At 41.6% G+C, this 16,740-nt stretch overlaps 1 protein-coding gene across 7 annotated transcripts in view; it reads right to left on the reverse strand.

Moving 5' to 3' along the window:
• Positions 1 to 16,740, reverse strand: part of ryr1 (ryanodine receptor 1) — a 604,017-nt gene that overhangs the window by 418,676 nt on the left and 168,601 nt on the right. For all 7 annotated transcript variants that reach the window (XM_033014584.1, XM_033014582.1, XM_033014581.1 and 4 more), the window contains 4 exons: positions 15,595 to 15,742; positions 10,851 to 11,056; positions 8,599 to 8,773; positions 1,457 to 1,665 (listed from right to left, as the gene is read on the reverse strand). In XM_033014584.1, coding sequence (XP_032870475.1) covers positions 1,457 to 1,665; positions 8,599 to 8,773; positions 10,851 to 11,056; positions 15,595 to 15,742 — 738 coding nt within the window. The remainder of the gene's footprint in view (positions 1 to 1,456; positions 1,666 to 8,598; positions 8,774 to 10,850; positions 11,057 to 15,594; positions 15,743 to 16,740) is intronic.

Consider the following 16,740-nt stretch of genomic DNA (forward strand, 5'->3'; position numbering starts at 1 on the left):
CTTGACCTGCTGTGTTTCCAGTGTTTCTTGCTTTTATTTCAGGTTTCCAGCATCTGCAGTTTTACTCCAATAACCTATCCAAATGTTAGCATCCCTGCTTCAGTCACCAGAAATAACAATGGCTCACAACACTCCAAGTGAAAAGCTTGCCCCTGCATCTGTTACCGACCTATTCAGAAATTTTTAATTCATGTGAAAATGCTATTTTCTATCTTTTTCTCATCCCTTATGATTTTAAATACTCATGCCAAAAAAAAAACATGCACTCTGGATAAAAAAAAACTTTTCCCAATCCAGGCAACTTTGCAGAAAATTGTGGAAAGACATTTGTAATCAGGAAAATATCATCAGATGCAAATTTAATCCACTTTGATTAGCATAAAATTGTTGTGAGGTGTGGAATGATCGATTTATGCACAATAAATGTTGACCACCCCATATGATCTCATCAGTTTCTTAACAGGTACATTGAACCAACATAACTCCCATACTTTTCAGATGCACAATCTTTCACTGGTTCTGATAAAAGCTCATCAAACGAACATAATAATTGTTTCTTTGTACACAAAAAATGCTGGAGAAACTCAACGGGTGAGGCAGCATCTATGGAGAAAAGGAGCAGGCAACGTTTCGCGTCGAGACCCTTCAGTCCGTACTAACCAACCTGATCTCCCGGTTTCCCAGCATTTCAACTCCCCCTCCCATTCTGAATCTGACCTTTGTGTCCTGGGCCTCCTCCATTGCCAAAGTGAGGCCCAGTGCAAACTGGAGGAGCAGCACCTCATATTTCGCTTGGGTAGTTTACACCCCAGCGGTATGAACATTGACTTCTCCAATTTCAGGTAGTCCTTGCTTTGTCCCTCCTTCCTCTCCCCTTTCCCAGCTCTCCCACATAGCCTACTGTCTCCGCCTCTTCCTTCCTTCCTTCCTTCCTTCCCCCCCCACCCCCCCCCCCCCCCCCCCCCCCCGACATCAGTCTGAAGAAGGTCTTGACCCGAAAGGTTGCCTACTCCTTTTCTCCATAATGCTGTTTCACCCGCTGAGTTTCTCCAGCATTTTTAGTCTACTTCCGATTTTTTCCAGCATCTTCTTAAACAATTGTTTCTTTGTCCTTAGATGATGCCGGATCGGTTGAGGATTGCCAGCATATCATTTTTTACTTTGGATTTCCAATATATTTTTAGCTTCATAATAATGGATCTGTACAATATGTTTTGTGTTGTAAAACGTGAACCTCAAATCTGCTGTGTTTTAATTGAAGGGTCTCGACCCGAAACCATTCTTTCTCTCCAGAGATGCTACCTGAGTTACTCCAGCTTTGTGTCTATCTTCGTGTTTTAATTGTGTTTTGTATAGCTTCAAAATAATATACCAGATTACAAAGGGAACAGTGCTTGATCTGAATTTATAATAGATGACACCACTTTAACACAAGTATGATTTTATTCAAACTTACCTCAACGTGGCCATGGTCAGCAGGAACAGGAACAAACTGAGGCAAACTTTTGCTGAACCACATTGTGATATCCCGTTTCATATTTACAGCAAAGGGCTCAAAACCTTCCTGTAAACCACAGATGGGGAAGTATCTCAGGCTGCTAACATCTTGGCCTAGGTTAATGCGCCCAATCTGAGAAAGTCCCAGGCTACACACAGGAATGAACCCTGAAAAAAAACTTAACGTCAGACTGGGAAGTCACAAGTGAGAAAAATGCCTGAAAACCTTTGGTAACTAGTAAATTTGGCAGAGTAATTCTGTATGACAGTAGAAGTACACAATAAATGGTAGTGACAAGGGAGTATTGAGGAACAGAGGTATCTTGAGGTATGTGCAAAGATTTTTTAAGATGGCCATACAGGTAGATAAGGCGATAAAGAAGGCCTACGGGATGCTAGGCTTCATTACCAACTGAAGAAATTATCAAGAGCAAAATTGTTATTGTTCAACTTTGATTGTCACAAGTACAGAAAGTTAAAAAACATTTCACACTCACATTCCTTTCTGTGATTTAACAATTTGCAACTCTTCAATCCTTCATTCTCACACCTTTGGTTTTAGTCTCTGGCCTTTGTTTCAACCATCTGCTATTAAAAAAAATCCCCTCGCCTGCGTCTACCTATCACGCTTTGTCCTGCCCCTCCTCTCACCCAGTTTTCTTTTTCTTTTTCCACCTCCCTTTAATCAGAATAAACATGAAACCTCACCTATCCATGTCCTCCAGAGATGCTGCGAGCCACTAAGTGACTCGAACACTTTGCGTCCTTTTTTGTAAAACATCTACAGTTCCTTGTTTCTACAGAAATGGCATGATTGCTCTGTAAAGGGTGCAGAAGAGATTCACCAAAATGTTGTCTGTTATGAGAAGAGTTTGGATAGGCTAGACTTATTTTCCTTGCAATGCAGCAAATAAAGAGGAATCAGACAGGGCTGAATTATAAACATAACCTGAATCCCATATGCTCTAATTTTCCAGACTGGTCTTCCGTGAAGAACATTGTCAAAGGCATGCAAACTCAAATGTAAACAGTGTCTTCAGCCTTGCACTAATCAATTATTTTGGTCATCTCTTCATGAACCTCGAGCAAATACAGAAGACTCGATTCCTCATGCATAAAGCAATGCTGACTATTCCTAATTGCTCCTTGCCTTTCCAAATGTAAATAAATCCCTCCTCTCAGAACCCTCTCCAGTAAGTTTCCTGCCACTAATTTAAGGCTCACAGGTCTGCAGTCACCTGCCCTTCAGAAACACAGAACATTAACCATCTCCAATCTTTCAGTCTCTCACCCATGGCTAAAGATGGTACAAAAGTCTCTGCCATGCTCCAGCATTTTTCTTGCATCCATCAATGTACTAGGCTAAGATTTATCCATCTTTATGCATTTCACCATCACTGACACATACTCATTAGTAATGTTACAGGACATCACTGGCATTTGCAAGGGCCTCCTACTTGCCAGATGGCCCTTTAGCTGCTGATTACCTATCCTGGTTCCTGTCTAATGCCATCAAATCAGCTTAGCCCCACTTTAGGATTGCGAACCAGTCCTATCTTTTTCCATAACGATTTTATGTTTCCGGTCGACACTTTAGCCATTTGCCAGCATCCTTTCCTGAGAGGAGTTTGAGTCTAGCCTCTTCTCTAGCAGGGCTACACATTGCTTGAGGAAACCTTCCTGGACACATTTTACAAATTCTGCCTCATTTATTCCCTTAGCACTATGGCAATGCCAGTCCATATTAGGGAATTTAAAATAAGCTAATATTACAACCTATTGTTTCTCCATCTATCTGTGATTTTTCTACATATTTTCTACATATTCACACTAAATAATGGGAGACCTATCGTACAATCACATCAAAGTGATCACAAACATTTTCTAAGTTCTTCCCATATAGCCTCACGAGCCATTCTCTCTAACTACTGCTGTGAAAGTCATGGAGTTTTGCAGCATGGAAACTGGCCTTCCAGTACAACTTGTCCATGCCAATCAAGGTGTTCTCCTCAGCTAGCTCTATTTGCCTGTGTTTGGCCAAATCCCTCTAAAACTTGCCTATCCATGAACTTCGAATGTCTTTAAAATGTGGTAACTTTACCAACCTCTAGCACTGGCAGCTGGTTCTCTCTAAATAATATCACTACCTCATCTCACAGCTCCACTTCTATCTCGCCGTAGGCATCTGTACCCTGGAACACTGAACTACCAGTTCTACCCATCCCTCAGCAAGGTTTTTGTAATAGCTATAATATGACAATCCCATGTGCAAATCCATGCCTTGAGCTAATATGCCTTACCCATAAGGCTTCATGCATTAAAATAAATATAATTTAGTCTATGACCTTCCTTGCTCCATGCCCTACCCCTGCCTGGCCTTCCTACTGGTCAAGCCAATCTCCTGGCTTGACCCCTCCAGTTCAGATGCAATCTGTTCTCTTGTATAGGTCACATCTGCCCAACAAAGATCCCAACGTTGCAAGAAACGGAATCCTTTCTGCCTGCACCAATTCACCAACCATGTATTCATATATGCTGTCCTCCTATTCCTACACTCACGCACGTGCACAGGGAGTACTCCAGAGGCACTGCCTTTTAAACTTTTGCCTTTAATCACTCTACAGGATCTACCACTTTATTCCATGTACGTCATCAGTATCATTGCATACAGTGACCTCTGGCTGCTCACTTTCCCCCTGAGAATGTTCTGCAACTGCTCAGAGTCATCCTTGACACTGGCAGCAGGGAGGAAACATTATCATAGAGTCATGATAGCTCACGACCACAGAATCTATTTGTTCTCTTTAATATCAACTTTCCTATAACAAGAACTCTCCTTGACAACACCTTTCCCCTGCTATGTGTCAGAGCCATTTGTACCACCGTGCCACACCATTTGTGCCACTTCTAGTGACACTTGTGCAATGATACTTTATTACACAATGTTATAGACATATTTTAACATTCTTAGCTTGCAGTAACAAAAATAAATGTATAACTATTAAAATACTTTAATTTAAAAAATCCTACAGGAAAAAAAAATATTATTGACAGTCTAACACTTCATTCCCAGTTTTAATTATGTGATTATGTCTTCAACGACATCCTCCTGGCAAACGACTCAGGTAATTATGTGGTTCTTGTCTTGCTGGACCTATCTGCCGCCTTCGATACAGTGGACCATGGAATTTTAATTTCCAGACTACAGCACCAAGTGGGCATTTGTGGCAGTGCCCTGGGATGGTTCAGGTCCTATCTGGCAGACAGAACCATGCGGGTAAGCCTTGCTGGCTTTGAATCCTCCTCCACTCCCTTGGTATATGGGGTTCCACAGGGCTCAATTTTAGGGCCCCTGCTCTTCTCCTTATACCTACTTCCTCTGGGCTCAATTTTAAGAAGGCATGGCATCTCCTTTCACTTTTATGCGGATGATAGCCAGTTATATATGCCACTCAGGAAAGAGGAAGACTATTCTTTAAAATCACTTCTGTCTTGTCTTGAGGACATTAAGTCCTGGATGGCCTTAAACTTTCTGGGACTTAATGAAGAGAAGACAGAGGTGATTTTGTTTGGCCCCAATGGCTGCCGTGAACCTCCCTTTGTTGACTTGGGTCCACTGGCATTGTCTGTAAAGCCAACCGTCTTGAACCTGGGTTTTAGGATGGACGGTGATTTTAAACTAGACAAACAAATAGGCGCGGTGGTTAAGTCCAGCTTCTTTCACCTAAGGAAGCTGGCAAAGGTGAAGCCCATTCTCGAGCGGGAGCATTTTGAAACAGTAATCCATGCCTTTATTACATCTAGGCTGGATTACTGTAACGCACTCTACTCTGGAGTCGCACGAGCTTCATTGGCTCGTCTCCAGCTTGTTCAAAATGCTGCCGCCCGCCTTTTGACTGGAACTCGAAAGAGGGAGCACATTACGCCAATTTTGGCCTCCCTACACTGGCTCCCAGTGCACTTTCGAGTTCATTTCAAAATTATTTTATTTGTTTTTAAATCGTTGAATGGGCTCGCCCCGCCTTACCTCTCTGAGCTGCTCCACCTATATGCTCCTGCCCGGTGCCTCAGGTCAGCTGATCAGCTGCTCCTTGAGGTACCAAGGTCTAAGCGGAAGCTCAGAGGGGATAGAGCCTTTTCTGTTGCTGCTCCGGCACTCTGGAACACCTTGCCGTTGCACATCAGACAGGCCCCCTCACTGTCCATCTTCAAATCCTCCCTAAAAACATATTTTTATTCTTTGGCTTTCGACACTGGCTGAGGCATTGCTCCTGTTTTTAGTGCTTTTAATGTCTTTTAATTTTTAGTGTGTTTTTTATAGTCCTTCGTTTTACGGTTTTTAATGGTTTTTAATTGTTTGTAATAGCTTTTTGTTCATGATTTCTCATGTACAGCACTTTGTGGCAACTGTAGTTGTTTAAAGTGCTTTATAAATAAAGTTATTATTATTATTATTATTATTATGTACCGTGCCCTCCATAATGTTTGGGACAAAGACCCATGGTTGGAACTCTACTCTTTGGAGTTTAGAAGAATGAGAGGCGATCTCATTGAAACATATAAGATCGTGAGGGGCCTTGATCGGGTGGATGCACCGAGGATGTTCCCAATGATCGGGGAAACTAGAACTAGAGGACATAGTTGCAGAATAAGGGGGGGCTCTTTTAAAACTGAGATGAGGAAGAACTTCTTCACCCAGAGGGTGGTTAATTTATGGAATTCACTGCCCCAGGGAGCAGTGGAAGCAGAAACTTTAAATATATTTAAGACTAAAATAGATGTTTTTTTAGCTGCCAAGGGGATAAGGGGCTACGGGGAGAGGGCAGGGATATGGACCTAGGTATGGTTAGTATAGTAAGACCTGAGTGATCTCCTGGACAAGTGTCGATCGCCTGGATTGGGGTCGGAGAGGAATTTCCCGGATTTTTTTCCCGAATTGGACCTGGGTTTTTATCCGGTTTTTTGCCTCCCCCAGGAGATCACGAGGTTCTTGGGGTGGAGAGGGGTGATAGCGGTATAAAGGGGAGGGTAGTGTCTTGTGTTCTGTGTCTTGTGTCTACTGTTTGTGGGTAAGTGTGTCTGTTTAGTGTTCAGCCATGAGCGAATGGCGGTGCGGGCTCGACGGACCTGGTGGTCTACTCTCGCACCTACTTTCTATGTTTCTATGTTCCTATGACCCATCATTTATTTATTTGCCTCTGTACTCCTCAATTTGAGATATGTAATAGAAAAAAAATCACATGTGGTTTGTCACATTGTCAGGCCATTTTTATACATTTTGGTTTTACCATGTAGAAATTACAGCAGTGTCTCCCCAAGACTTTTGCCTTCCATCACAGTGAGGAGGTGCCTGGTGAACTCACTGTGGTGGATGTTAATTTGTTTTTATTGTGTGTTTTTGTCATTTTTATTATATGTATGACTGCAAGGCAATGAAATTTCGTTCAGACCGAAAGGTCTGAATGACAATAAAGGCTACTTTGACTTTACTTTGACTTTTAACGTTCAGGGTACCATAATGTTTGGGACACAGCAATGTCATGTAAATGAAATGTTTAGTATTTTGTTGCATATCTTTTGTATTCAATAACTGTTTGAAGTCTGTGATTCATGGAAATCACCAGTTGCTGGGTGTCTTCTCTGGTGCTGTTCTGCCAGGCTTGTATTGCAGCCATCTTGTTTTGCTTGTTTTGGGGGCTAGTCCCCTTCAGTTTTCTCTTCAGCATATAATAGGCATGCTTACTTGGGTTAAGATCGGGTAATTGACTCGGTCACTCAAGAATTGACCATTTTTTAGCTTTGAAAAACTCCTTTGTTGCTTTAGCAGTGTGTTTGGGATCGTTGTCTTGCTGTAGAATGAACCGCCGGCCAATGTTATGAAGCATTTGTTTGAACTTGAGCAGATAGGATGTGTCCATACACTTCAGAATTCATTATGCTACTACCATCAGCACTTGTATCGTCAATGAAAATATGTGAGCCAGCACCTTCAACAGCCATACATGCCCAGGCCATAACACCCCCACCACCGTGTTTCACAGATGAGGTGGTATGCTTTGGATCTTGGGCAGTTCCTTCTCTCCTCCATACTTTGCTCTTGCCATCACTCTGATATAAGTTCATCTTTGTCTCACCTGTCCACAAGACCATTTTCCAAAACTGAGGTTGCTCTTTTATTTACTTGTTGGCAAGCTGTAACCTGGCCATCCTATTTTTTCGGCAAACCAGTGGTTTGTATCTTACAGTGTAGCCTCTGTATTTTGGTTCATTAAGTCTTATGCGGAAAGTGGTCATTGACAAATCCACACCTCCCTCCTGAAGAGTGTTTCTGATCTGTTGGACAGGTGTTTGTGGATTTTTTTTTAATTATAGAGAAAATTCTTCTATCATCAGCTGTGGAGGTCTTCCTTGGCCTGCCAGTCCCTTTGTGATTAGTAAGCTCACCAGTGCTCTCTTTCTTCTTAATGATGTTCCAAACAGTTGATTTTGGTAAGCCTAAGGTTTGGCTGAGGTCTCTAACAGTGTTATTCTAGTTTCTCACTCCTATAATGGCTTATTTGACTTTCATTGGCACAATTCTGGTCCTCATGTTGATAAACAGCAATAAAAGTTTCCAAAGGCGATGGAAAGACTTGAGGAAAGACTAGGTGCTGAGAGCTCTCTTATACCTGCATTAAAGAGGTAATTATTACGCACCTGAGCAATTACAAACAACTGTGAAGCCACGTGTCCCAAACATTATGGTGCCCTGAAATGGGGGGACTATGTATAAACACTGCTGCAATTTCTACATGGTGAAACCAAAATGTATAAAAATAGCCTTTACTAAAATCTGACAACATACACTTTAACCACGTGATTTTGTTTTATATTACAAATCTCAAATTGTGGAGTACAGAGGCAAATAATTAAATGATGGGTCTTTGTCCCAAACATTATGGAGGGTACTGTATAATATGAGCTTTCATAGAAACAGAACCATCACCTAAATGAACCACCTCTATTTTGGGACACATTAATGCTTCAGCTTTGATGTTATTAGGATAACTAAACTGAAGGAATAAACACTTCCATGCATTTTTTTAAATGGCAAGAACTTACCATCGCCTATTTCAATGTCCTTAAAAGCCAATTCGGAACCAGAATCTCTGATAAGCATCTCTCCATTGAGCGTGAACATGATGTTCATATCGTCCAGGTCAATCATACAGCCAACCACATCACCTGATTGCCACGTACGGCCAAACGGTTCACTCCCTACATGCCAGCGCTGTCCCTGGGGGATCAAGGAAAGAGATACTTAGCTTACAGCCAGTATGAATCACATTGGTTAAGTAGCTGTGGCAAACTAGCAAATGCTGCTAGTCTCAAAATTACATTAAAACAAAACATTTTTTGGTATATTGCAAATTTAAAGTATTCTTAAATATACAGTACAGAAATAAGGCAATCAGCACTACTGACATGTGAAGTTTTAGTCTATGCATATGTCACCCCTCCCAACATACTTTTTTAAACAATCCCTATCAACATATCCATCTCGTCCCCCATTCCTCAATCTATTGCTTTTAAATGTATCTATTCTATTCACCTCAACTAATCCTTGTGAAAATGTGTTCCCGATTTTAAGCACAATCTGGGTGAAGAAATTTCTCAGATATTCCATCGAGAGGGGGAGTGGGGATGAGAGCAATCTAAAACTAGTGATGAACTAGGTAAGTAAAGTACTTCAGATTCCAACTTCTGGCTTGAAACCTGCTCAGGAAAATCTCCTTTAACTCGCTCCAATACATGTATTCAATATGTCTTAGATGGAAAAGCCTCTGCCTCTGGAATATAAAGCAATGTCTTTCTGACATGGCAAATTTCTAATTTGTTTTTCAATTATATTGGATGGTGTAGAACAAAGAGGCATGATGCAGATGATCCAATTGTAATGCAATCTTCTTTACATGTAATTAATTAAGAGCTTCCATAATCAAAAAATATATGATTCACCCTTTAATCATATAAAAACCTTCTGCTTTTAAAACCTATCCTAACAGGCATAACCTATTGATTAAAGTATCATATTGGTAAAGCTTCCTTTGAATCATCCCTAGCACTTCCAAAAGTGCTTTCTATAGACAGAGCAATTTTGTTTAATGTTTAACATAAGCTTGCTTCTTCCAATTTATATCCCTTTGGAAATTAATTCCAGTCCTTTTGCTTTCCTTTCATATGGGTTTTCTTAACCTGTTTTGTAACAACATTTTGTGATTAATATACTTGTCTCCCGAGTTATTCTGTCCCTCTTTGAGATACATTTTCCATGAAGTAGATGCCTGCAACGTCTGGACCTGCACACAAAATCACACTTAAAACATTTTTTTTAAAGACACAAAGTGGTGGAGTAAAAGAGCATGTTAGGTAGCAGCACCAGAAGGCATGAATGGGCAAAATTGTAGTTGGGACCCTTCTTCAGACTGATTGTAGTAGGGAGAGAAAGCTAGAAGAGAGGTAGTGAGGGCAGGACAAAGACAGGCAAGTGATCGGTGTTTACAGGCGAGTGAGGGTTTGATTGGCAGTTAGATGGACAAAGGCCAAAGTTGAAAGACACAAGATTATGAGATAAGGAGAAAAGGCATGAAATGTAAAGCCAGAGATAGGTGGAAAGAGATGGGGGGGGAAAAGGGGAAAGTTAAATTGCAGGAGTGCCCATCCAAGCGGGCCAAAGGGAAGAGAGGGGGGGAAAGGAGGGTGGAGGTGGTTATTGGTTAATCGACTGAAATTTGAAAGCTACCCAAACGGTATATGACGTGCTGTTCCTCCCTTCGGCCTCATGGCCTCACTTCGGCAATGAAAGCAGCCCAGAACAGAAAATATTGAGATTCATTCATCAATTACAATACTTCCAATTTATTAGCTCCCTGTATGTTGCCATTAGTCATCTTTGTATTGTTTCCATCGTTCAATCCTTTTTGAATATGTCACAATGTTGCAGTCAAAAGTATTTTTTTTAAATGAAACAACAAATGGTGACATCTGCCACTTTTCATTTTGCAGGGATATCATTGATTTTATAAATTACTGATTATAAAACACTGCAGTTCAAATTCAGGCAGGATATATTAGGAATAACCAGACAGGGAAATGGGAGAAAGGGTGTATGTGAAACTAACCAGGGTTTGTACCATCCAGTGATTCTTGTTGGAGAATGCGATCCCTGAATTCATATCACCTGACCTTACTTAATGCATCTGAACGTTTACTTTTACTCTCCACATACAGCAATTGCAAGATTAATTTTCCTATTTTTGGAATTGCACAATATTATTCATTGTTGATTTTAAGAAAAAAAAAATACAACAAACCTTAAATCCGTTAAAGACAAAAGCAAGGTCATCAGCACCCAATGGTATATCAGGCCTGCAGTCAGGCCGTGCCCATCCCACTCTCATTTCTCCCACAGTCACAGCTTCAAATTCAAAATACCACTTTCCACACTTCACTGCATATGACTTCTCAGCACGAAACAGCCGCACCTTGTCACCGCGGCCTTTACCTGTGGTATGGGCAACTAACACAAGAAAACAAAAAATGTGTATTATTAAAATGAGATGTTAAGTACCTTAAACACAGAGTAGAGGAATTGTAACTATTTAATTCCCTCTCCTCTGGCCTCTCACCCGCAATTTCCAAGAACATTTACAACCACCCCCCCCCCCCCCCCCAACACCCTAACTCCATTATCTACACTTTGCACATTGGAGGAGATTGAGGCCTTTGTTTAAATGTTTCTCTTGCAAGCCTCTATCAAACACATTTTACCTCGGCCACATGCATTAAACCCAGCGGATTTTTGCATTCAACAGGCACAGACCATGTAGGATACCATATTAACAAGCATTACACTCTATCATTCATCTGAGTATTGATCCTTGATGCAATCCACAAGAGCAACATCAATCTTGAATATGGCCCATCAATATCTATGCAGCATACCATGTCCCATAGCTGTCAGCTCTCAACTTGAGGCAGAGTTATCACAAGTCAAGAGAGTTTTATTGTAATGTGTCCCAGATAGGACAATGAAATTCTTACTTGCACAACAGAATATGTAAACATAATACAAAATGGAAGATAAACGTTCAGTGTATCTATAGACCATAGACCACATATAATATAAATAAACAGATAAAGTGCAATAATAATAATAGACTGTTATTGTTCAGAGCTTATTCAATGTTGTGTTTAATAACCTGATGACTGTGGGGAAGTGGCTGTTCCTGAACCTGGATGTTAGATTTCAGGCCCTTCTTCCCGATGGCAACGGAGAAATGAGTGTGTGACCAGGATGGTATGGGTCTTTGATGATATTGGCAGCCTTTTTGAGGCAGCGACTGTGATAGATCCCTTCGATGGTGGGGAGGTCAGAGCCGGTGATGGACTGGGCAGTGGTCACAACTTTCTGCAGTCTTTTCCACTCCTGAAAGTTCAAGTTGCCGAACCAGGCCACGATGCAGCCAGTCAGTATGCTCTCGACTGTGCACCTGTAGAAGTTCGAGAGAATCTTCCTTGACATACCGACTCTCTTAATCTCTCTCGTAATCTTCTCAAGAAGTAGAGGCACTGATGTGCCTTCTTTATAATTGCATCAGTGTGCTAGGACCAGGAAAGATTTTCAGAAAGGTACACAAAATTGCTGGAGGAACTCAGCGGGTGCAGCAGCATCTATGGAGCGAAGGAAATAGGCGACGTTTCGGGCCGAAACCCTTCTTCAGACTTGTTCAGATTTTCAGAAATATGCACACCCAGGAATTTGAAGTTTTTTACCCTTTCCACCATCGGGATTGTGGGTCCCTACCCTCCCCCTTCCAAAGTCCACAATCAGTTCCTTGGTTTTGCTGGTGATGAGAGCCAGGTTGTTATGCTGGCACCATTTGGTCAATCGGTCAATCTCACTTCTATACTCTGACTCATCACCATCTGTGATTCGTCCCACAACAGTGGGGTCATCGGCAAACTTGATGATGGATTTGCACTATGTCCGGCTACACAGTCATGAGTATAGAGTGAGTACTGCAGGGGGCTGAGCACACAGCCTTGAGGTGCTACCGTGCTGATTGTTATCGAGGATGACATATTTCAACCAATACGGACAGACTGTGGTCTGTGGATGAGGAAGTCGAGGATCCAATTGCAGAGGGATGCGCAGAGACCCAGGTCCGTGAGCTTGGTAACCAGCTAGGAGGGATGAGGCTATTAAATGCCGAGCTGTAGTCTATGAACAACAGCCTGACGTACGAGTTTTTGTTGTCCAAGTGGTCCAGAGCGGAGTGGAGAGCCAGTGAGATTGCATCCACTGTTGACCTGTTATGGCTGTAAGTGAACTGCAGTGGATTTGAATACAGGCCCTTTGGCATTTTGGGCTCATTTGCCTGTATTTGACCAATATTGCTCTAAATACTTCCTCTCCAATATATGGCTATCCTTTCTTCTACCAAGATCCATTTCATGCTTCATTATCGCAGATTAATTTTAATTATGCTTCCTCCCGGTCCAGTTGCTCAAAATAAAGAGGAGCAGCAGCACAATCTGAGTTTGCACCAGAGAGCACTCTGGCCACCCACTCATGCTATCACAACATCAGGGAGCACAGTCCTTGGTACTCAATATTTTGAAAGAAAGGTTCTTATCTAACAGCAGCACAGTGACACAGTTGGTGGAGCTGCAACCTAACAACGCCAGAGACCCAGTTCGATTCTGATCTCGGGTGTTGCTCGTGTGGAGTTTGCATGTTCTTCCTGTGACAGCGTGGGTTTTCTCCCACACCCCAAAGACATGTGGAGTTGTAAGTTAATTGCCTTTAAGTGGAGGGAGTGTATGCAAAAGTAGGATAACAGAACGGATGCAAATGGGTGACCAATGGTCAGCATGGACTCGATGGGCAGGACCCGTTTCCATGCTGTATCTTTCAATCCATCAAACTCCAAAGCACGCAGTGATAAGTAGCAATGAAAATAAATATCCAGGTTAAATTACGCATTGAGAATGGGGCAGCATGCAAATATTGTCAACTAAAATCAACCAAGTCAAAGACCAAGAATGAATAATGATAACTGGGGGGCTTGACATAAATATGTATCTGAAAAATACTTCCAATACTTTGATGTGCAGAGGGATTTTGGGGCCCATGACCATAACTCCGGGAAAGAAGTAACACAAATAGATAGAGTGGTGCAGAAGGCATATGGTGTGCTTGCCTTCATTGATTGGGACATTGAGTATAAGAGTTAGGAAGTCATGATGCAGCTTTATAGGACTTTGGTTAGGCCGCATTTGGAGTATTGCGTGCAGTTCCGGTTGCTCCACTAGAGGAAGTATATGGAGGCTTTGGAATGGGTGCAGAGGAGGCTTACCCGAATGATGCCTGGATTAGAGGGTAATGGCTGTAGGGAGAGCTTGGTGAAACTTGGATTGTTTCCTCTGGAATTTTGGAGGTTAAGGGGGTCCTGATAGTATATAAGATAATGAGAGGCACAAGTAGGATAGGTAGTCAGAAACTATTTCCAAGCATGGAAATATCAAATACTATAGGACAGGGCTTTGAGGTGAGTGGGGCAAAGTTCAAAGGAGATGGTCGGGGCAAGTATTTTATTATTGTTTTACACAGAAGGTGGTGAGTTTCTGGATCACGCTACAGAGGGTGATGGTTGAGACAGATACAATATTGGCATATTACAGACCTTCCGATGGCCATATGGATATGCAGGAATAGAGGGATATGGATGGTGTGCAGCCAGATAAGCGTTGGTCTTGGCATCATGTTCGACACAGATATTGTCGTAACATGACAAATACAGAAAGGCGGACCCCACTACATGTGGCCACCACTCCAGCTGATGCATAATGACTTTATGAAACAAGCTCAATTTTGACACTCCCCAAGTTAATTATGATCCTCAAAATAGGCTGTTGTCACATTCCTAACAATGGATTCCATCTAAGCCAGTCCTCTTGTCCCATGTTTGGCCTATATCCTCTTAAACCTTTCCTATCCAAGTACCTGTTCAAATGATTTTTAAACGTTGTTATTGTACCTGTCTCAACTACTTTGTCGAGTCATTATCTTAAACCACCCTAGTCCTTCCAGTGTTGCTACTCCCACAGTGCCGTGAGGTGGAAAGTTCCAAGATTTAGGTCTAGTGATACATTTCCAAATCAGGTGGAAAAACTTTGGGTGTCAGGAGATGAGTCACTCGCATTACAGAGATCATACTTCCACATTTCTGAAGGTGGATAAAAATGCTGGAGAAACTCAGTGGGTGAGGCAGCATCTATGGAGCGAAGGAAATAGGCGACGTATCGGGTCGAGACCCTTCTTCAGACTGATGTGGAAGTTGAAGAGAAGTTGAGTTGAAGTGTTGATCCACTAGGAGATCAGGTTGGTTATTGCGAAACGAGCGGAGGTGTTGGGCGAAGCGATTGCTGATGTTACTTTCTAGGATGTAGGTTATATGTGTAGAGTTTGTTACTTTAGTCCCTTGAATTTCATTCCAGAACAATCTTTAACAATAGTTTTTCAATGTAAAATGTTACATTAATTAGCATCTTCTTCAGTGAAGAATAATTCAAATTATTTATTTGACGCATCAGCCATTTCTTTGCGCTCATTATAATTTCTTTTATCTCTGCCACATTGTCTACAGTCTCCACATCTGCACAACTTGTAGTTACATCCTCCTAAAGCTGACCAGTGAACAAAAATAAACAAATATCTAACCCAATGCGTATAGCTGCTCCCTGGATCAAACTGTCCATGTATTGACAAATTATAATTGGAGCTCAGCAACTCACAATTCACATAACACTAACTCAGCAGCTCGTACAATACACAGTTTCAGCAGATATGGCTGCTCACAAACTCCGCCAGCACTCCGGATGATGCAGTTACAATATAGAGCCTATATCACTAACCTTATCAAACCTTTGATGCATTATGTTTGATTAACGTAATATAATATTTCCCTTATCACTGCAGTTATTATCAACTTATTATTTATGCTTGATGGATTGCAGCCCTGAAAAACTGTTTTAAAATCCATGGTTACATACTTGTTTCTTGATCTGGTGGCTCAATGTTGTAGCCGTAACCAATCAATGTACGGACAGCCTCACACAAGCTGTTTCGGTTTGTTGTCTTTGTGCGTTCATCCAGGAGATTATATGGTACGAGGCGGGGATTTCTCTTATTCATTATGTCCTACAAAAACACACAAAAAAAATCTGAAAATAATGTCCCTTATATATGAATTTCGAATTGATTTATACATTAGATAACAGAGGTTCCAAGCCTTTGCATGCCCTATTACCTTGCATAATTTTTTTTCTCTCCTATGAATCAACGGCTAAGTCGGCAAAGCTTGCATTTAATGGTCATTTCTAATTACCCTTATAATGTCACCTTCTTGAACTGCTGCAGTTCTAGTGAAGGACTATTTTGTTATTTACCAATAATCGGTCTCGGGCCGATTCATCTTTACAAGTTGTAATAGGATTTGTACGTTCTATAAATGAATTTGATGATGGGGTAGAGGCGGGTAAATTGCAGATTGGAGAATGATGAAAAGGGACAAGACCAAAAAAGAGAAAACTGAGGATTTGAAAGATTAAATAATTGATTGAAAGACGCGGCATGGAAACAGGCCCTTCGGCCCACTGAGTCCACGCGACCATTGATCACCCATTCACGCTAGTCTTATGTTAGCCCACTTTCACATCCACACCCCACTCACTGGGAGCAATTTGCAGAAGCCAAATAACCTACAAACCAGTATGTCCTTGGGATGTGGGAGAAACTGGAGCAGTCAGAGGAAACCCAGGCGATCATACAGAGAACATGCAAACATCATACAGACAGACACCGGAGTCAGAATCGAACCTGGTCTACAGAGCTATGAAGCAGCAGCTCTCCCAGATGCATCACTGTACCAGCCACAGTTGTGCAGGTGGATGTTTGTCGAATGTGAGGAAGAACAGGGTCGATCACAGTGAGTCAGGGTAAAATTAGCAATTAATCAGAATGTTAAAAAAAAAAAAATCCCATAGTATCAATAACATAGGAGATGGTGGCACAAATTCCTTACAAAATCTGCAGGAAGTGTTCTGCTCCTGCAGACCCACAGATTGTATTCATAAAACACAGTTTATGGATCAAGCCTCTCTTGGCTTTTTTTTATGCCAGGATTGGATAATCCATCT

The sequence above is a fragment of the Amblyraja radiata genome, chromosome 41 (assembly GCF_010909765.2).
Source record: "Amblyraja radiata isolate CabotCenter1 chromosome 41, sAmbRad1.1.pri, whole genome shotgun sequence".
In the NCBI taxonomy this organism is placed as follows: Eukaryota; Metazoa; Chordata; class Chondrichthyes; order Rajiformes; family Rajidae; genus Amblyraja; species Amblyraja radiata.